Source organism: Saccopteryx leptura, chromosome 6 (assembly GCF_036850995.1).
Source record: "Saccopteryx leptura isolate mSacLep1 chromosome 6, mSacLep1_pri_phased_curated, whole genome shotgun sequence".
Taxonomy (NCBI): Eukaryota; Metazoa; Chordata; class Mammalia; order Chiroptera; family Emballonuridae; genus Saccopteryx; species Saccopteryx leptura.
Window position 1 is genome coordinate 58629651 of NC_089508.1, and position 21613 is coordinate 58651263.

Sequence of the window (21613 nt, forward strand, 5' to 3'; positions counted from 1 at the left end):
TTCAGGCTTCCACCGGGCACACATCCACCCGTTTCTGCCCGGAGTTAGTTGAGGCTTGGAGAAACATGCCAACGGTAGGGGAGGTTCGTTTTTGTTTTTCAATTTGGCAGGTCTTGTCTTAGAAGAGAAACAGAATCAGTAATACCAGCTTTAATGGATTATATGATGATTGGGCATCAGAAGGGAGCAGAGGGGGAGAAAAGGCAAGCAAAGGGAAAAAAAATATGTGTTTTTTAGAACTTATAAGAACTAGGTCTTGCTGGCCAACGGTGGCCCTGGGTTGACATCTGGTGTATGTTCGTTTCCAATGTGCCTGTTTCCGAATAAACGATCTCAGAACTTCAGCCATGGCATCCAGAGGAAAATTACAAAATGAGCTTGAGAAAACATTGTTCTAGGTTTCTTCTCCCTGTGCCCAACAGGGAGAGAGCTGACAGAAGCCCTGCCTAGTCGAACTTGAGGCCGCCCATTGGCTGGTAGACTAGGATGAAACATCAGCACCTTTAATGTGGGGTTGAAAAACGGAATGCCAGGAAGTTCAAAGGACTTAGGGGAAAATGTCCTTTGGCCTTCCGCTGCGTGACAGGATTCTGAAGTGGCAGCTAGTGAGCAGAGTAGACTCAGTTAGTCCAGTCAGAGGAAAAAAGCAGCAAAACCAGAGGACCAACATCAGTAATATCTTTGAGTATAGTGATGAAAGAGCGAGGATGGCTCTGCCAGGAAGGCGGGTCTCTTCATCGGGTCCCCAGAGCAGTGTGTGTCCCTGCCAGCTGTCAGAGGAAGCCAGTCCTACCTATCGGCAGGTATTTCTTGAGCACCTACTAGGTGCTCAGAATATGATAGACTCTTCATGCCAAGAAGACTCCATTCTTCCTTATTTTTGCCAAACTTAAGATTGTTTGAGACAGAGACCAATGGTGACCTTGCTTTTCTACCAGGACAAGGAAAGTTAAATGTGGAATGGAATAATGAAAAAAACTATATATGTATTTTCACACTAATAGGAATCCAGTAGTATACAAACACGGAAGACTCTGAGAAGAGCTGAAGCTTTGGTGAATTAAATGCCTTTTTCCTTGCACCTGTGCCCTGTTCTCACACTGATTCAGTGCTGGTCACGTGGGGGAGGGGTGTGTGGCATGAACACCAAAGGTGGGAGACCAAAGAAATCACCACCAGGCTGCTGCCACTCCTCTCAGGAAACTCTCTTGGAGATCTTGGAGAACTAAGAGATTGAACCCACTCAAGAGGACAGAACTTTCCCTTCCCCACTGCCCGACAGAGTGAGGATGATCAACTAGGAAGAGAAATTTCATTTCCCTCCGTATGCAAACGGCCTTTGACTTGTCCCTACTAAGGAATATCACCTCCCTCCCTTCTGTCCAAAATTAAGTTAAAGATTGGCAAAAAAAAAAAAAAGATCACTGGCCCATAAACTTTAGATGACAGGACTTCTTAACTTTGCTACAAATACATACATCACATTTGATCATTTTGATCATTTGATATATATCCATAATGCAATTTATTTGCATTGCACTTGAGTGAAATGGAAAGGCTTTTCTCCCCCAGATTGCCCTGGATTGGACACAGGCTTCAAGAGCCTCGTGGGTCCTTTGATTTTCTCTTTCTCTCTGATCTGGGTGCTATTGCTTGGTCGTGTGCTGCTTCTGTCTTTGCCTACTTAGTAGCAGCAATAGGAAATGAGCCTTAAAAGTGATAACCCATCATGTTTTTTGTTTTTTGGTTTTTTTTGTTCTGCTGGTCTCATAAAAAACTACCCATCATTTGTTTCATCTCATTTATTGTCGCTCAGTCCCACATTCTTCACCTCCTTACCGTGATTTTCTTTGTGCTGTGGTTCCCAGCCACGGCCTACTTCCTGCTGAATTACACTGCAGCCCAGACAAAACCAAAGAGCACGTCTCTCTCAAAGTTCACTCGCAAGGTCGCCCCTGGTGAGATGGACATTGCAGATGCGCTAGAAAGATTAGAGGCCGCTTTGATAAAACCTGCGTCTGTTCTTTGCTCCTGGTCCTCAGAGTGGAAGATCGGATGGCTTTTCATTGCCTTGCGTTATTTAAGAGGTTTGATGAGCAGCTCCCATCAAAATTCCCCACAGAGTCCGGATCATGTGTGTGTGCGCGCGTGTCTGCATGTACGTGGATGTGTGTGAGTGTATGTGTTTGGCAGCACTGTAGAATGATTGAGATGTTCAAAAGGACCTTGCCAAGTGAGCTCTTTGTAGGGCTCACATTCTATTGGATTGTCCTTCCTTAAAGTCTCTTGGTGGCCTTCTGTTCTGTTTGATGGCAAATTCTGTTCATTCCAGATTGTATGAAATCCCTTTAGCAGCTTCAAACAGCTCTCTTGCCCTGCAGTTTTCGTATTTGGGTGCTGATCACATCAGTCCCTGGACTTTTGTTATTTTCCACCCCTTTGATGGTCTTCCTCCGTTCTTCTGTTTTCTTGGCTTCCACTTTCATCCCCACTGTCTGTTCTGGGGTGGTGTTATCTATTCATTTGACAGAGTCCAGCCTTTCAGTCTGTGAAGTTTTAAAAGGCCATTCCCTCACTCTTCTGACCAAGCTGCCCCAGTGGGTAGTTGATGATTTATACCTTTCATCACGCAACTTGAGGGGCCCCTCTTTAGTTAGGCAACCACTTTGGTGATGGGATAAGGATTAGTCTGTCGTGATTTTGTTTTTATCAACCTCTTCTGTGACTTTCTATTTTTCGTTCAGATGCTGCGGTTTCTGTTACGGCAGGTAATAAATGGCTTCGTCTCTGATCATTGCTGATAAAGAAAGGGAGGCTACCTCATTTCCATCTTACTACTTTCCACAGATATGTATTTATTGACTCTTCCTAGAGTGTGACCAGATGGCCAGAATATTGAATAGGAATGAGACCTTGAGGATAATATTTTGGCGTATATGATGATCTCTATTTTGAGATTTGATAAGGCATGTACTCCGTTAAGAATACATTTTTGTGCCTTCTAAAATCCTTGCCATAATTATTGCATGTTATTTTTTCCAACTATTTTCATGTTTTATTTCAAAAGTTCTAGTACCAAATACTCTTAATTTTTCAACGGCAATACAACCTGTTAATGGTTCTGTTTCTAAACTAATTCAGTATTTCATACCAAGAAAAGGGTAGCAAAAGCACAGATATGAAGGGCAGAAATGTCAAGTGAATATCCCATAAATGTGGAAGGAGGTTGGCTTTAAAATTAATCATAGGAACCACTCCCTTATGCTGCTGGAAAATACATGTGATACAGCCTGCCTGGACCCCACCTTCATCTAAATGGACAAAATATTAAAATTTATTTTCATTTTTAAAAAAATGTATTGATTTTTGGCCCTGGCCAGTTGACTCAGTGGTAGAGTGTCTGCCTAGCGTGTAGATGCCCTGGGTTCGATTCCCGGTCAGGGCACACAGGAAAAGCATCCATCTGCTTCTTCATCTCTCCCCTCCCCTTTCTTTCTCTCTCTCTCTCTCTCTCTCTCTCTTGTCCCTTCCCACAGCCATGGCTAGATTGGTTCCAGCAGGTTGGATGGGCTCAATGGCCTTCACCTCAGGCACTAAAAATAGCTCAGCTGCCAAGCAATGGAGCAATACCCAGATGGGCAGAGCATCGCCCAAGAGGGGGCTTGCCAGGTGGATCCCAGTCAGGGCGCATGTGGTAGTCTGTCTCTCTGCCTCCACCACCCCCTTCACTTAATAAAAGAAAAAATATATATTGAATTTAGAGAGAGAGAGAAAAAAAACATATCACTTTGTTGTTCCACTTATTTATGCATTCATTGGTTGATTCTTGTATGTACCCTTGACCAGGGATCAAACCCACAACCTTGGCATATCAGGATGAAGCTCTAACCCCCTGAGCTACCAGACTAGGGCTAAAATTTATTTTCAAAGTACATTAATGGAAAAGCAAGGCACAATAAAAAAAGAAGAGAGATAATTTCAAAACACATTGATAACTTCTAAGGCCAATGTCATAATAGGAATCAGGGCTCTTAAAAACATGCCATATAGGCCCTGGCCGGTTGGCTCAGTGGTAGAGTGTCGGCCTGGCGTGCAGAGGTCCCGGGTTCGATTCCCGGCCAGGGCACACAGGAGAGGCGCCCATCTGCCTCTCCACCCCTCCCCCTCTCCTTCCTCTCTGTCTCTCTCTTCCCCTCCCACAGCTGAGGCTCCATTGGAGCAAAGATGGCCCGGGCGCTGGGGATGGCTCCTTGGCCTCTGCCCCAGGCGCTAGAGTGGCTCTGGTCGCGGCAGAGCAACGCCCCGGAGGGGCAGAGCGTCGCCCCCTGGTGGGCGTGCCAGGTGGATCCCGGTTGGGCGCATGCGGGAGTCTGTCTGACTGTCTCTCCCCATTTCCAGCTTTAGAAAAATACAAAACAAACAAACAAACAAACAAAACATGCGATATATCTTATCACACTGAGAAGACTGGAAACTATGAAACCACTACCGTATGAGCAGGCTTGTTTTCTGTAGCTTGTTAGGAGGTCCAGTTAATTAACAATTAATTGGTAATTTATCAGTGGCATACTTTTATTGAATTTAATAGGGTGACATTGGTTAATAAAATTATATAGTTTTCAGGTATACAATTCTATAATACATCATCTGTTACTCTATTGTGCACTCACCACCCCCCAAGTCAAGACTCCTTCCACCACCATTTATCCTCCCTATACCCTCTTCAACTATTGGTGGTATATGTTTAAAGAGTAAGTAAATTATTTCTTGTGGAAAGAATGAATAGATAATATAAAAAAGTAAGCCCTGGCTGGTTGGCTCAGCGGTAGAGCATCAGCCTGATGTGTGTAAGTCCTGGGTTTGATTCCTAGCCAGGGCCCACAGGAGAAGCACCCATCTGCTTCTCCTCCCTTCCCTCCTTCCTCTCTCTCTCTCTCTCTCTTTTCCTCTCACAGCCAAGGCTACACTGGAGCAAAGTTGGCCTGGGCACTGAGGATGGCTCCATGGCCTTCGCCTCAGATGCTAGAATGGCTCCAAGTGCAGCAGAGCAATGCCCCAGAGGGACCGAGCATCGCCCCCTGGTGGGCATGCCAGGTGGATCCTGGTTGGGTGCATGCAGGAGTCTGTCTGTCTGCCTCCTCCCCCTCCCACTTCTTACTTCAGGGAAAAATACCAAAAAAAAAAAAAAATGTAGAACCGAAAGGAAGATATAATTGGTAACCAAAAACTTCTGAAAACGTACAAGACAGCCTCGTGTTTAACTGTCAAAACTCATCCATGGAAAACTTTCCTTATACTTGCCAATTCCTCAAAATATAAATTCTTAAAAATAGGAAATACATTGTTAATGTCTAACATGTGGCAACATTTACCCAGCACTAGACTGAGAGTCGAAATCCTGGCTGATGGTGCAGCTCTGCCATTAGCTGTGTGACTCAGGCTAAGCTACAGAACCTCTCTGAGCTCCATTTACCCCATCTGTGAGTGGAAATAAGCATCCCTCCTTGACTGTTGTCTTTCCCAGCATTTGTATCAGTTTGTAGCCTTTAAACTGTGCTCTCATTAACAACAACAAGACAATGTAATAGTAATGAAGATGATGATAAATTTAATAGCAATTTAGAGGTAATCATGTGATTTTAATGCAAAAAGCACTATTCTGGAGCTCAGACAATACTTGGAGTGAAAGCAAGAGAAATTTGAAAGCATGGCTCGTCCATGAACAGCAGGGGCTTCCCCCCTTCCTCCGTCTAGCCTGGAGCGGAGAGAATTCATCTCAGCAGCATTGGTTCCTGTGCTGTGGCTCTGCACAAGGTGGCTCTATCCTGGCAGATGTACAGGCAGCGGTTTCCATGACTCTAATAAATTAACTAGTGTTCACAGATGTTTTGTAGCTGCCCTGAAAGCAGGCTAGCAGTTTTAAAAAAGAATTGTTACAGCCATGAAGAAGATGTCGTATCATGTGTGTACATGTACAAAGTGTACTTTTAAAAACCAGTCTCTTCACCTGCGTTGAGTGAAAACAGTGCCAAGATGTGCCTATGTTATTCTTTTCCTTTCTTTTCCTATTGAACTTACTTTCATTGCTACCCTTTCCTTCTCTTGAATTCTGGCAGGTTAAACCTCCTATCAATAGCAATTGCTATTGTATAAATAGCAAGTATCTTAATATAATTAAATATATTTAAACCTCAGCCCTGAACACTCAAAATTCAAGTAAACATTTATAAAAAACATTGTAACTTTAAAAAGAAAGGGGTGTATTTGAACAGTGTTTTATTTTATTGATATTTGGCTAATATTAGAATTGAAATACTGGTGTATAAAACTCTTATTCCTACTAGGAAAAGCTTTTTAGGTGTTTTTTTGGGGTTTTTTTTTAAAATACTTTATTTATTGATTTTTTAGAGAGAGAAGTGAGAGAGAGAGAGACAGAGAGAGAGAGAAGGGGGAGGAGCAGGAAGCATCAACTCCCATATGTGCCTTGACCAGGCAAGCCCAAGGTTTCGAACCGGCGACCTCAGTGTTCCAGGTTGACGCTTTATCCCACTGCGCCACCACAGGTCAGGCAAGCTCTTTAGTTTTTCAATAGGCTTCAGAGCATTGCATACTGCAGATGGACTAAAACCTTGATTGTAAGGTCTTAATTAATGAAGGTTATTATTTCAGGTATGTATATCCAGATATATATACCCATTCACGAATAGTATTAGAAACTGAGATATCTTATATAAATTAATTGTCTGGAGTGTATCTCTGTAAGTGCCTGAGCTACTTCACTTGCTGTGTAGGAGAGGGAGAGTTTCGGAGTATATTATGTAAGTCTCTGTCTTCTTAGAGTTCATGGGTTAATCCAATCTTAATGTTTCAGACTCATTATAAATATTAATTATTATGATATGTACAGCATGCAGTAATACAGGTTACCCTCAGAGTCCCTGGAGGTGTGGCTGGTTGTTTACCCCTATGCCAAAAGACACTCCATGCTGCCATACTTTTCCAGTTCACATATCTAACTTTTTATCATTTTTTTAATCTCTTCCTTCAATGTTTATTGTGTATCCTTGCTCCTAGGAGCAGAACTCTCTACTCCCTTCTGCTGTGGTTTTTTATATATATTTTGTACACTGGAAAATCAGATCTCAGGGTTGTCAGAATTGTACCTTACATAAGAGTAAATGGTCTCTGAGTGACACCAGAGGGATCTTTTAAAGCACAGGTACAAACTTGAGTTCTTAAAATTTTAGTGGTATCTTTGTGGAGCTTTCTCTGCTTTTCTTTTTTCCTTTCATCCATCTTTCTTCCCTTTTATTTCCCCTTTCTGTTTTTTCCATGTTCCATTTTATAATGCTTTCAAATGAGAGATCTGTAATTATAAAAAGAGTTATAGCAATTTTTTTTTCTTGTATTTTTCTGAAGCTGGAAACGGGGAGAGACAGTCAGACAGACTCCCACATGCGCCCGACCGGGATCCACCCGGCACGCCCACCAGGGGCGACGCTCTGCCCCTCCGGGCGTCACTCTGCCAAGACCAGAGCCACTCCAGCGCCTGGGGCAGAGGCCAAGGAGCCATCCCCAGCGCCCGGGCCATCTTTGCTCCAATGGAGCCTTGGCTGCGGGAGGGGAAGAGGGAGACAGAGGGGAAGGAGGGGAGGGGGTGGAGAAGCAAATGGGCGCTTCTCCTATGTGCCCTGGCCAGGAATCGAACCCGGGTTCCCCGCACACCAGGCCGACGCTCTACCGCTGAGCCAACCGGCCAGGGCCATAGCAATTATTTATACTTCTTTGATAGCAGTTCTAATCTAGTATCATTTAACGCACCATTGGCTCATGTAGTGAATATACTGGAACCTACCCACCTTGTACTAGATCATAATGGCATTTTTTGCTGCATAAGCAAGGGTAGTACTTTTTAACTTCCTTTTTCAAATATCTCATACAGTGTCTCATCCACAATCTGTTTCCAGAAAATATCTAATGATTAACCGAGATATCAAAATAATTTTCATGCACAAGCTACATACAAATGAAACTTTCTAAGAGCTATACTTGTCTTTCATGTTCTGGAAACGTTTCCGTGCTTTTCACACCTTGGTTTAAAAAAAAAATCAAGAAAGACCAAGTTGAACATAAATGATTAAGAAAATAACGTGTAAAATGAGCTAACAATTAAAATGAAGACAGACTCATAGAGAGCAGGCTGACCGCTGCAGGGCGGTGGGGAGTGGGGGAGTGGGTGGGCGTGGAGAGATTGAGCTAGAAAAGACAAAATAAAAATAGAAAAAAAACTCATGGACAACAGTGTGGTGATTGCCAGGGGGAGGGGCAGTGGGGGGAGGTAGAGGAGGGTATAAGGGGATAAATGGTGATGGAAGGACACCTGACTTAGGGTGGTAAACACCCGATAAAGTGTACAGATGATGTGTTTGTGGAATTGTGCACCTGAAACCCGTCTAGTTTTGTTAATCAGCATCACCCCAATAATTCAATAGAAAGGAATACAGTATGTGAAGTAGCTGAAAATAGAACTCCACATAGATATGAATTCAAGTACACTGCAGCTTTCTTATGGAACTATTTTGTTGACGGAGGAATTTGCAGCTCATGGTTAGAAACCCTTTAATTCAAATTCATTCATTTCAACAATAGCATTTATTGAATGACTGCTGGGCCTCACCAGGGATGCACAGGCTTATCAGACACAATCTCAGGAAACAGACATTTTGGCCAGAATTTCAAGGTTGCTGTGAGTCACAGCCCAGCTGCCATATGTTAGAAGCATTCCCCCAGTTAAAACTGAAAGCTTTCACGTGTAGTTGAAGTTGTTCTAAAAACTAGTCTTGCTTCTATTAGAACGATCCCAAGTATTTCATGTTCTGGGAAGAAATCTGGAGAAGTGGTGTCATAATGTTTTCCTGTTCCCTGACAAGTCATTCAATAGCCCTGTCCAAGATCATTTAAAATAGCCTGGAAATAATCGGAAGTGATGTGCCTCTGTGGAAAACACTTGGAGGATGCCTGTCGGCAAATGATGTTTTAAACCCTAGGTTTAATTTAGACCTGTTGTTGAGTTCCGCATAAGACTTCATGTATTTTAAAAACTGTCATCTCAAGAAAAGTTAATATAAATGTAAGCTAGGAAACAATGAAAGTTTTATAGAAAATAAGGGTGATTGATTCTGAGGTTTTACCTATCTGTTCTGCTTTGTAATCAAATACTCAGAATTAACATCTCTCCCTCCCTCCCATTATCTTGCTTTGTCAATGAATCATCACGTTTTGCATTTACTAAAGACCAATAATCTTAAATAGTATCACTTAATCATAGCTGATCATGATCATCATAATTTTGTAAGACAATCATATGGATGTATTTTGAGTGATGAAATCATAATAGATTTATTGTAGCTTCTTTTGTTTACGTAGCTTCTTTTCCCCTGTCTTTTAGCATTTAGATGATCTTGTTAGCTTGAGTCACACACAGGATTGTGATAATTTTATAGAAATTATTGATTTTTATTGCCTTGAAATCTTAAGGGACATAATGGATTTCAGGCAAAATTATAATATGCTCGTCAATTAAATTTAATTCCTTGTTTTTTTCAGGAGTGTTTGAAAGAAAATTCTTGTTTCGAGAGAGTATAAACTCAGTTACATTGTTGAAGAATAACTTTAAAACATTCAGAAAATATTTTTAATTGGAATAGATAAATTATCTGTTCTCATGTAGACATATTTATAGTATATAGTATACATAACCTTTGATCCTGAAGAGTGGCTAGATTGACAGAGTTATAAAACATCTACTTCTAAAGTGAATGAAAAGTTCTTTTAACTGTTTGGGTTCCCTGAGTACATAACACCATACACACAGAAAACAAGGTGAATTATTGATCAGTTGACAAAAATATTAGGAGCACAACAGTCTCACAGGTACCTAACCCTAAGGGCAATGATATAGTATTCACTAATTCATTGATCCCAGTGACTTTATAGAACATATCTACCTCAAATAACAAGAATTGACAATAGGTAAATAGATATCTGACAATATCAAGTGCTGGTAAGGATATGTAGCAACTGAAACTCTTATACATTGCTAATAAGAAGGCAAAACAGCGCAGCCACCCAAGAAAACCCTTTGACATTTCTTATAGTTAAACTTCTATATCCCATATAATCTAGCGGTCTCATTCTTAGATATTTGCCCAAGTAAAATGAGAACTTACATTCATACAAAAACCAGTACGTGCCCTGGCCGGTTGGCTCAGCCGTAGAGCTTCCGCCTAGCGTGCGGAGGACCCGGGTTCGATTCCCGGCCAGGGCACACAGGAGAAGCGCCCATTTGCTTCTCCACCCCTCCGCCGTGCCTTCCTCTCTGTCTCTCTCTTCCCCTCCCGCAGCCAAGGCTCCATTGGAGCAAAGATGGCCCGGGCGCTGGGGATGGCTCTGTGGCCTCTGCCCCAGGTGCTAGAGTGGCTCTGGTCGCAACATGGCGACGCCCAGGATGGGCAGAGCATCGCCCCCTGGTGGGCAGAGCGTCGCCCCATGGTGGGCAGAGCGTCGCCCCATGGTGGGCGTGCCGGGTGGATCCCGGTCGGGCGCATGCGGGAGTCTGTCTGACTGTCTCTCCCTGTTTCCAGCTTCAGAAAAATGCAAAAAAAAACCAAAAAACCAGTACGTGAATTTTCATAGCAGCTTTTTTGGTGATTGTTAAAATATGGAAATGACCTGAATGTCCTTCAATTAGGGAATGAGTAAACTGTGGGGTGGACTATTATTACTCAACAATAAAAAGAAACAAATTATTGATATGCTCAACAATATCGAGTGCATCTGAAATGCATTTGCTAAGGGGAAGAAATTAGAGTCAAAAGGCCATGTAATATATTATTCCACTTCAGTGATATTGTTTAAAGGTAAACTATAGGAATAGAAAAAAGATCTATGGTTGCCAGGGTGTGGGAAAGGGGAGGAAGTTGGCTACAGGGGAATTTGGGAGGAGAGGGGAGGTGGAGCAGTTCCACATCTTGATTCTGTTGGTGGTTGTGCAGTTAAAAACCTTTGTCAAAACTTGACGAACTCGACATAAAAAGAGTGAGCTTTACTATATTTAAATTTGATTTTAATAGCAGATGAAAAAAACAGATCTGAAGAATAAATCAATATACCAAAAAAAGAAAGTTCTTCTAGTTTTCCATAGTAACATCAGAAAATACCATTAAAACAGAGTACTTCCTTTGTTTTACTATAGTTCTGGTTGATAAACACTATGTAGTAATTTATGTTACACTATGAATTGAGCAGTGGATGCTGTGAACATATAAAACACATTTTCTTTCCTCTTGTTTTGTAATGCTTAAATATAACATGGTTCTTATTATTGGTTTACAGGAAATGGTGTCTTACTATTTTTGACAAGTGGTGAAATCTGCAAACTATACAATAATTCTTATATGTGCATTATTCATAAGAGGACAAAACTTTTATTTGAACTACCAGTTAAATGGCATTTTGACCTTGGAATAAGAGAAAACATAACGTTACTTATCTTGAGTATGTACAATTATTCAATGATAGACAGCCGTCAGATATGGATGGTGTTTCTGCTCATGTCTTTTGAGGCAGGAAGAGCTACCATATGATTCTTTGAGTGTTTAACAATTCTGGTATTTCCTTTTTTTATTCTTCCTTGTGTGTAATGTCTTTGCCACATCACCTCTGTCATAATTCATATTTCATTTATCAAGGAGCAAAGGTGTTGTAAATGAACTCATCATTATACTGTAGTTAATGAAAATCAGTTTTGTTATATAACAGGTACCCTAGCCTTTGGAACTATAGGCTAGTTGGATTATCCAAGACCACTACTGTACTTAAGCCTTTATAACAAATTCAGTAATGCATATCCATAGTTTCTCAATAATACCTTTGCTTATACAAAGCAAGTCACTCTTTCTCACTTGTATTATGACATTTTAAAAGTTACTTTATGTATATTTTACTTAAGATGTGTTGTCAAAACATCTCAAGGCTATCTGTATACTATGGCTTTATATAAATAACAATGCCATGCATGACCATAGTCAATAAATCTAGACAACTGTTTTTCGAAAGTGCATTGAAAATTAAGTGGCTGTGCTTAAGATGGTTATACTATCAAAGCCACTTGGATGATTAAAATAGGTAAAGGAAATGCTATATTATATGACAGTTTACAAAACCTTTATGAAAAGAGCAGCAGTGATTTGGTTGTAAATATAAAAACAGTAAATATTTCTATCTTGTGTTTTTTCTAATAGCATGAACTATTAAATCATGATTTTTAAAGTTTTTAATAGATTTATTGTTTTGCTTGGAGCCTTCTAGAAATTGAACATCAGCTTTTGTAGTTGTTAGTTTCCTCGCAGTTCTCTAACATGCCATTGCCAGTAATAAGAGTTGTTTAATTATTCCAAAATAGGAAAGAATTCCCCTCAAGAGTTAATGTAATGTGTAGCAAGTGTTTCTTAAATGTACAAATGACAACTCTGTTTTCAAACAGGATAATTACAACCATGTACAGTATGTTTCTTCATTAGTAAGTAATTAAATAATTTACTAAATTGTGCAATAATTCATAATGACACATGCTCACCCTACTCCATTACAGGAGTTGGTGATAAAAGAATGTCTTGCACACATGCCTAAACTGTATTAATTAGAGTAGTAATTTTTGATTCTTGAAGAAGTCAGTTTTGCCATTTTTAAAATATTGAGTAGTGTTCAATGTAAGGAAACATCATGAAAACTTAGAGACTGGTAGCATCGTGGTTAAGGGTGCACACCCTGGAATCAGTTTATGTAGTTTGTTGTTATGGTTTCACTGCTAACCAGCTTTGTGTTCTTGGGCAAGTGACTTCATTTCTCCGTGCCCTAGTTTCCTCATCTAAAAAAAGAGAATTTAGGGTAAATTAATGTTACCAAGAGCATAAAAGAAGTGTCTGCACAGAGTCTGTCCCCAGGCATTGTTAACCAATAGGAGAGGTAAAGTTGGCAACAGCTGCAGTGATGTCTAATTATTGGAAAGTCTTTTGATTTTGGGAAATTATCTTTGGGGACACAAAGTTTAACCGGATATTCAAAAATCTAATGTGAATTTTGGAGTCTCTGAATGGAATACCTAATTTAATCCATCTCCATTTTATAAAATGTAAGAATTGTTTTTAATTCAAGAGATGGGTACAGACTGTTTTGTTTGTTTTTTTTAAATGTTAGTCTAACATATTTAGAACAATTTAACATTTTTTATTAAGACAGAAAAAAATATATACCCAGGCCTATTCTTGTTTCAGTATTCACAGCTTATTTCCCCAGTGTAGGCCAGAGCGTAAATAATACGGATACCTCTAAGAGCTGAGAATAGACTTCTGGCCAGACACTGTCGGCCCAATGAATCCCGTCCTATCGGCTGGAGCTTAGACGCGAGCATCTGAACCACTATTGACATGTGGCACAACTGTCTGAAATGTCAATAGTTATAAAATGAGTATTTCATAATGCAGAATAATTGATTACTTTGCTTGACTGAACAGAAACATATTTTCTCTGAGAAAGCGAAATAATTCCAGCATTCGCTCCTAAGAAGGCTCGGAGCCGCAAGCCTTAGATTTCCCAGTGAAGCCGCGTTACTCTGGGGTCCTTCATCATGCAGGACAAAAAAAAGGGGGAAACCATCTGTAACTGCTTATCTTTTCTCCATTATTTGAAAATCTATTTTTAAGATCGGTTTTAAAACAAATAAATAAGATGTGGCCTATATACGACGCATCTATATCAATGGAACTGTCTCGGATAATTTTTAGAATTGAAATGGATGAGATACAAAATCAAATAACATTCAGTTTATCTTGTTCATCCTAAAATGCTTTGCTTACCTTTTTTTCTCTGATGGAATAACACCCATTTCCAGTTTTATTCTTCCTCGGTGTGCTGTGATGTGAAACTCTTTTTGCTCTATGTGTTTTATTAAGTGTAATTTAACTTTATGACTACCAAACCAACTATTAATCCTTACAGTAAGTCAATGAAATAGGCAAGCCGAATGGAGATTTATTTTCTAAAGCACAACTCCCTTCTTCTGCCCTCAATTATTTTTCAAAACTCGTTCTCTAAATATGTATACTTTGCAGATCTCTGTAGTAGGCACTTGGAGGGAAAGCAGAAGAAATAACTATGACCTGTATGATGTTCTTTCTCCCCTTCCTGTCTCTATGTAGTTTATATTACTATAAACCTTCACCACTCGTTGTTCCTTAAAGAAGAAATGCATTTTCTGTCTCGGTGCTTTACCTGCATTCTTCCCTCTTTCTAAGATGCCCATTATTCCTTTTTCTGTCCACTAAGATTCAGTTTGTCCTTCCAGGTCTAGTTCAAGTAGTACCTCCTCCATGAAGTCCTTTGTCTCATAAAGTTTAAGATTAACCCTGCACCAAGTAACCTTTCTGATTCTTGGCTTACGTAACACCTTATTTTTGGAATGCTTAGGATTATGTGTCACACAGTCTGCCTTACGTTATCAACATTGCATTTATTTTCCTACTAGATTGCAAGCTCCCTGAGGGTAGGTCTGACATCTTAATCTTTTCTCTTCCCTCTCTATGTCCTAGCACAGTGTAATGCACAAAAGGTCTTTATTGATGTGTGCTGGTTGGGACCTTACACTCTTACAGAAAGTAAGATATAAAAAAGCTTATACTCTTATAAGAAATTAGACATAAAAAAGTGAGATCATGGATCCCTTGGGCCATGGGGTAATTCAATTTTTATTCATCTTTGTGTTCCCAATACTTAGGTACTTAATAAATGCTTGTTTTATACATACACATTTTAAAATTGCAGAAAGCTTAGCAAAATGCATGCCGATAGTCATTTTAACACATCTTTATTACAGTCAATAATTTATGCCAGGCACAGACTCTGTGTGTACAATAATGTAGGGGCTGGTGGTGGGGGCGGTGATGGTATTTCCATTTGTAAGCCCTACTAAGTGAGAATCACTCTGTCTCTCTTTTAAATTTACTCCTCCCAGTGGCCCTATAAGGCTCTACTATTCTTATTTTCCGTAGGAGAAAACAAAGGTTAGCTCAAGATCACTCAGCTAGTGAGTGGAATGAAGACTGGTTTTGAGCCTGGCTTTTTCTGATACCAACAGTCATCCTACATACCCTGGAGTTCAGCGGAAGAAAGAAGGCTCTGAGATTGGACATGGTGCAGCAGAGATAAACGGATGAAGGTGTTCCTGAGGAGTGGATGGGACATGACCCTCGAAATAGTTACGGGATGTTTAAATTGCAGGAGACCTTGGAGGCCTGTTCCCATTCCTTCATTCCACAGGAAAGGGGTCTGATAACCTGAGAGGTGAAGTGGCTTGCCCAAGGTGACACAGGAAGCTAATGGCAAGTGTGAAACTTGAACCCAGGTCTCCAAGTTGTGAGCTCACTTCTCTTTTTCATATTCTTTTAACTAACACAACCATAATTTCCCAAATGGCTTGTTGCACTGCCAGCTTGTTGGAGCGGGGTGAAAACACCCCGTAGGAACAGAAGGGTCGGAAGTCCCTCCGGCCTCTGACGTGCATTTCCTTCCTTGCTGCCTTGGCAGGTGTGTGTGTCATGAGGCACCTGCTGCCCACCTAATGTGTGGAGGTTGCTCAGGTCTGGGTGCCTGTGAACTTGACCCTTTCCCTCGTTGCGATGGTTACAAAACATCTGCAAGTTCTTGAATTTCCTAATAGATGTATGAGACATGTGCTTCCAGAAATCTCAGAATCCCTTTACCATTGTCCAAATCACCCAAATCTTTCACTTTCAACATCCCATTACACTAAAAGCCACACTAGTGATTTGCAGCCATGTATCAGCTGTGCAGGGCAAAGTGCCACGCAAACGTTGTTGCAGTGGGCATCCAGACACTGCCTTCCTTTAGGGATGTTCAGACTGACTCAGGGAACTGACTTCTCTATAGGGTTTCCACAGCCAGGATCAGCTGATTAGTAAGCTTCTCAAGATTGGGGCTATTGTCTAGCTCTTGTTTGATTTTCCAGTGTAGTGGCCAGGCACATAATAGGAATTCAGTAAATGTGGTTGATTATGTGAAATGTGTGTGTATAAAATTGAAGATGCGTCTCACCACCAAAATACAATTTATTTCACCCTATTCCATGGACTATGTATGTATATGCATACTTGCATGTACATTTAAATCTGGTTTAAAGCTTGAATAAAACAAGCTATGTTAATCTGTTAATCCCCTCTCCCTTAACACATAAATGGGGGGGGGGTCAGAGCTTTGTAAATTTTGGTGTCCAGGTCTCATCAGTACTATTTCATTTATAAACGTTCTTTTATGAAGCACTGGTTCCTTTGAGACTCAAAATTAAGTAAGGCTGTGATCGACTGTAAGTTTGTGCATTCTCTGTAGTTTCCCAAGCAGTCTAGCTTAGAACTCTCTGGGTCTGTCCCTGTTTGGTCTGTGGGAGACCTGGTCCCCTGCCTCTGTGTCAGCCAAAATGGCCCAGTCCTACAGATCACAGTGCAGTGGTGGCCCAGGATGCAGCTGAATCAAGCTACCTAGGACCACATTAACCTTTCACTGATCCCTTTCTTGTTCAGCTAGAAAGAAATTAATCGAATTAGCAAGCTGCCACACACTGGAGAGAGAATCAGGGCCCGGGTGAGACAGAACCACAGAGCCAAATGCTCTCTCCTGTTCATCAGCAAACTTTGAAATCATCTTTGTACCAGAAGCCACTTGCCGACTCGTGTCAACCCTTTGGGTTTGCCATTCTCCCCTGTAGCATTGTAGTTGTGATTCAAGGTGGTAAATCAGAGATCAGACCCCCATTTGTAAGAAAAACAAATATGCTCTCATAAAATCAAGTGTCATTTCTTTATTTAAATTCTGAAAGTATAGGCCCTGGCCGGTTGGCTCAGCTGTAGAGCGTCGGCCTGGCGTGCAGGGGACCCAGGTTCGATTCCCGGCCAGGGCACATAGGAGAAGCGCCCATTTGCTTCTCCACCCCCCACCCCCTCCTTCCTCTCTGTCTCTCTCTTCCCCTCCCACAGCCAAGGCTCCACTGGAGCAAAGATGGCCCGGGCGCTGGGGATGGCTCCTTGGCCTCTGCCCCAGGCGCTAGAGTGGCTCTGGTCGCGGCAAAGCGATGCCCTGGAGGGGCAGAGCATCGCCCCCTGGTGGGCAGAGCATCACCCCTGGTGGGCGTGCCGGGTAGATCCCGGTCGGGCGCATGCGGGAGTCTGTCTGACTGTCTCTCCCCGTTTCCAGCTTCAGAAAAGAAAAAAAAAAGAAAAAGAAAAAAAAATTCTGAAAGTATAAAGATTGGTATCAATTTACAGATTATACTCCAGTTTAGAACCCTCTCATAGGCATTTGGGAACGGCCTGACATCAGAAGTGTCTGTCCACTTCCCTGCTCAGGGACAGATCCAATGTGAAACCCAGCACATACGGACACTATGTGGGGCTGTCACCAACTCTAGAGGACCCTGTGCTGAATTACATGTGTGCCTTCTTTTTCTGATTAGCCAACAGAAACATTTGAGTTGAGAGTTAATGTATAATATAATCTCATTCATGTTAAAGAAGTCCCATCTTATTTAATTATCTTCACACGAGCAATTGTCTTTTTCCTAGAACACTTAATAAAATAATTTTAATGAAAAGAATATATTGCTTAACACTGTTTCCCCCCCAGTAGGTATTCCATAAACATTTATTTAATATAATCTAAGTAATTATTCCTACATTTTAATATATAGATGGTAAAAAGTTTGCACTGAAATATGCAACATTTATGGCTCCAACTCGATAGTACTGAAGGAAGATATGGATCCTTTAATTCCTGATTTATTTTGTTCAGGATTTATAATTCCATAGAAAATTTGTATTTCAAGAGGGTTTTTTTTAAACTTTCAAAGTTTTACAAGAGCTTGGTATTAACATAAAGAACAATATATACCCTGGGTTAAAGGCTGAAGACATTTCATAGTCATGTTACAAATAGCATCCAGCCACATAAGAAAGTTAAGACAACATATGCAATTCTGTTGCTCATTAGTTATAGGATAAGAATGAAATACATTTCTAAAGGGCAAGGTCAGTATTACATTATCCTGAAAATGTCTTTGTTGAATAAATGTGTAAAATATTTCAAATAAGTATTTTGAGATTATATTTCTGTTGGGGACATACCTATAGGTGAATGATTCTGCTACATGTAACTGCAGGGGCACATGTCACATCACATGTCGTTCCCAATTACCGATTTCATTTGAAATGGTCTGGAAGTAAAGACCAATTACTAGTAATATAAGACTATTTCCCTAGGAATCAGATGTCTGACAGGCAGGCTAGAGCTAATGGATTTGCTCATTTTCAAAGCATTATTTTCTAAAGCAGGATACTGTTTGAAAGTAATATTGTGAATTTTCAGAGTTTTATATTTGCATTCATTTGCAATGAGTATTGAAGAACATACCTATGAGTGTGCAGTCTCTGATGGTTTCCTGTAACAGTATTAAAACAAAAAAAAGAAAAATGGTACCTGGGACCTACCTGCAGGATAGCTTGGCAGAAGCCTTTCTTGTTAAAGTCCTTAGCACAAGGGAAATCAAGAACCAAATATGAATGACGATGTCAGGGTAACTGAGGGGTGTTGCCTCACTGTGAGATACAGTTGCATCATGGGAACATGGTGTGATTTAATTTCATAATTGTAAACATCACAAAGGGTATGGTTGATTCATTTGAAACTCTTGTTCACTTCGCTATGGCTGAACAGCTGAGTTAACATGGGTAGGTCTTGGCTTCGTACTTTTATGACTTCTTTTCCTATTTTTGTGGTTTTATTTGGAAAAAAATTCTAAAGGAAAAACTGCGTTAGGATGACTTTAGCTGAAATCAAACTTTTGTAAAACTATGGTTTAAGGTACAATGAAATTTTTTGACCTTCTAAATCAGACATCTGTGTATATTTTGTCTTGAAGAAGGGGTAGGGTGGGCAGTATATGATTCTAGCTTCCTGCAGTGCTGACTGTCTCCGTATTTTAAATTATGGCCCAGCTCTGGCAGCAAGGACAACTCAGTTATACGGAAAAAATTCTAGGACTCTGCTTGTTTAATCACCATGAGTGCAACACCGAATAACCATCTAATATTTTAAGTTGTAAATGGAAACAGACCATCAGAAAAGAAAGCAGGATTGAAGGAACAATAGTAGGTATGCAGACTTGACTTGAGATCATTTTTTTTTTTGTTATGCTCAATACCACAAACACGCCTGGTAAAATTTGAAATTATGCAGACTATGGATATGTAGCATCTGAAATTCATAGTAAAGAGATTCATCTGATAATAATGTCATGATTTTAGTTTCCATAAAGCCAATAAAAAGAATTAAGCTTCAAAGTTTGGCAGGAATTAAGTCTAGTTGCAAGTTAGAATTCACAAAGTTGACCTTCAGAGGTCTTTTATTTTTTCCTTTTCCTGTCCAAAATACCACAAAGTCTTTGTTAGGATGTGAAAACTAGAGCCTTTTCCACTTCTGGATGGGTTCTCGGAGATGGGACCCAAGATATGGAAGAGCCTGGGAATTTAGTGGCCCAAGTTGGCTGGCGCCTGGAGTTCTTCTACCAGGTGTCAGTAGTTGGGGCGGAGAGGGATAAGGAAGAAGTCATTGTAAACCAGGACCTTAGTTGTTGGTGTGATGATGGTTACTAATACTTGTGCGGCAGAGTTGCCCCTACCCCTGTTGAGTCCCTCAGGAATGATTTGGGAAGCGCTTAGTTCACTCCCCGGGGTGGTTCCGATGGTTACGTTCTCCACGGATCTGGAGGGGGCTCTACCTCCCGAATAGAGCTGGGCCGCTCTGGAAAATTGGTAATGAGGGGGACTACGCCCCCCGCCCCAGACCAAACCCCTCTTTTCCGCCAACCAGCCGGAGCGTTTCACACCCTTGAGGGTTCAGGGAAGGGAGCGGGATATTGGCCTTGGGTTACCTGCCTCTCGCCCAACCTGACAGGGGAAGAAAGTGGTCAGGCGTGAGTTCCGCGGAGTGCAGCGTGCAGGAGGCGCCCGGGCGGCCACAGGTACTCCCGAAAGCGAGGAGAGGGCCGGGGGCGCGGGCGGCCAGCCCTGGCCTTGAAGCGCCCGCCTAGCCACCGCTCACCTGCCCGCGGGGGCGGGGCGGGCGCGGCGCTCAGGCGCGCCTGCCTCCCGCTCCCGCCTCCCGCCTCCCGCCCGGGGAGGAAGCGGAGGGGCGCGGTGTAAACAGAGCGGCGGCCGTGATGTCAGCCGGTCACATGGAGCCTCTTATGGCTCGGGATGGCTCTCGGCGGGCGGGCAGCTGCGGCAGCTGCTGCTGTGGCTCGGGCGGCGGCGGCGCGGCGGCGGCAGAGGGGGCTCCGGGATCGGACCATCCGCTCTCCCTGCGCTCTCCGCACCGCGGCTTAAATGATGTATTTTGTGATCGCAGCGATGAAAGGTGAGCCCAGGCGCCCCGCCGGGGGCCGGGTGGGCTGGCGGCTCCGGGGGGCGGGGAGGCGGGCGCGCAGGGGGAGGGGTGGGCGCGCCTGCCGGAGCGCACGTACTGCCCGGGGCTGGCCGCCGGAGCCCAGCCTTCTGGGCCAGCGCGGCGGCGCCACCTGAGCGCGGCCCCGGGATCTGCCTGCCTCTTGTGGAGGGCAAAGGCGCACGCGCTGGGCCCCCCGTCTTTCGTCCCGTCCGGCTCCTGTCAGTTGCCCGGGTCCGCCTGGCACCTGGCGGGGCTCCCGGAAGAAACTTTGCCGGCAGTAGCCGCGCTTCTGGAAGGGAGGGGAGTGTCTGTGGAGCTCGGAGGAAGCCGGGGGGCGCCCGCGGCGGATCCCCGAGGCCCGCACCCCGGACAGCTCCGGCCTACGTAGGGAGGCTCTGCAGCCGGGCCGGGCCGGGCCGTGCTGGCGCGCGAGCGCGAGGTCCTCCCTGGGGACTGGTCAGCGCCCCAGGCCTTGAGCCCTCCCGCCTGAGCGGCCCAGCAGTCCCGAGCGGCCGCCCGCCCCGGGGAGTGCGGCCAGCCCGCACCGCGTCCTGCCGCGGCCACTTCCGAAAGTGCCCGGGCCCCAGTCAGAAGGGTTTCCAAAGCGTGCCGGCCGCAGCCGCCGCGCGCCCCTCCGCACTGGATACTCTGGGTGGTGGATTTGCGGGCAATAGGAGGTTAGATGGCGGTGAGGGCCGAGCGGCGCGGGTTAGTTGCGGCCAAGCCTACCCACCCGGCCTTCGCCCCGATCGGGATTCCGTCACCAGCCTGGTGGCAGGATGGCAGAGGACACTAGTTGAAGAGAGGACTAACTGGAGGGCCTCCCAGGTGAGGAAGGAAGAAACCAGGGCAAGTCAAGGAAGTTTCTCATGGAAAAGCCAAAGTTTGGAGGTTTGCAGGAAGTCGCCCGTGCCGCCCGCCCGGGGAAACCGAGACACTCTCCAGACGGGTGCAAACAGCCCGGGAGACACTCGGCGCGCAGCACGCTGCCCGCTCGCGCAACAGCAGGTTTCTCCGGCAGATAATCTGCCCGAGCGGCTTCGCA

General features: G+C 43.1%; 1 protein-coding gene across 2 annotated transcripts in view; it reads left to right on the forward strand.

Annotated features, from left to right (window-relative positions):
• RORA (RAR related orphan receptor A) overlaps window positions 1-21613 on the forward strand; it is a 773250-nt gene that overhangs the window by 652085 nt on the left and 99552 nt on the right. Inside the window, exon 1 of one of the 2 annotated variants that reach the window (XM_066343790.1) lies at window positions 20351-20538. The exons of the other annotated variant lie outside the window; for it this stretch is intronic. Coding sequence (XP_066199887.1) covers window positions 20508-20538 — 31 coding nt within the window. The 5' untranslated portion in view covers window positions 20351-20507. Of the gene's footprint in view, window positions 1-20350; window positions 20539-21613 lie in introns of those variants that run through there. 2 annotated transcript variants of the gene reach the window in all.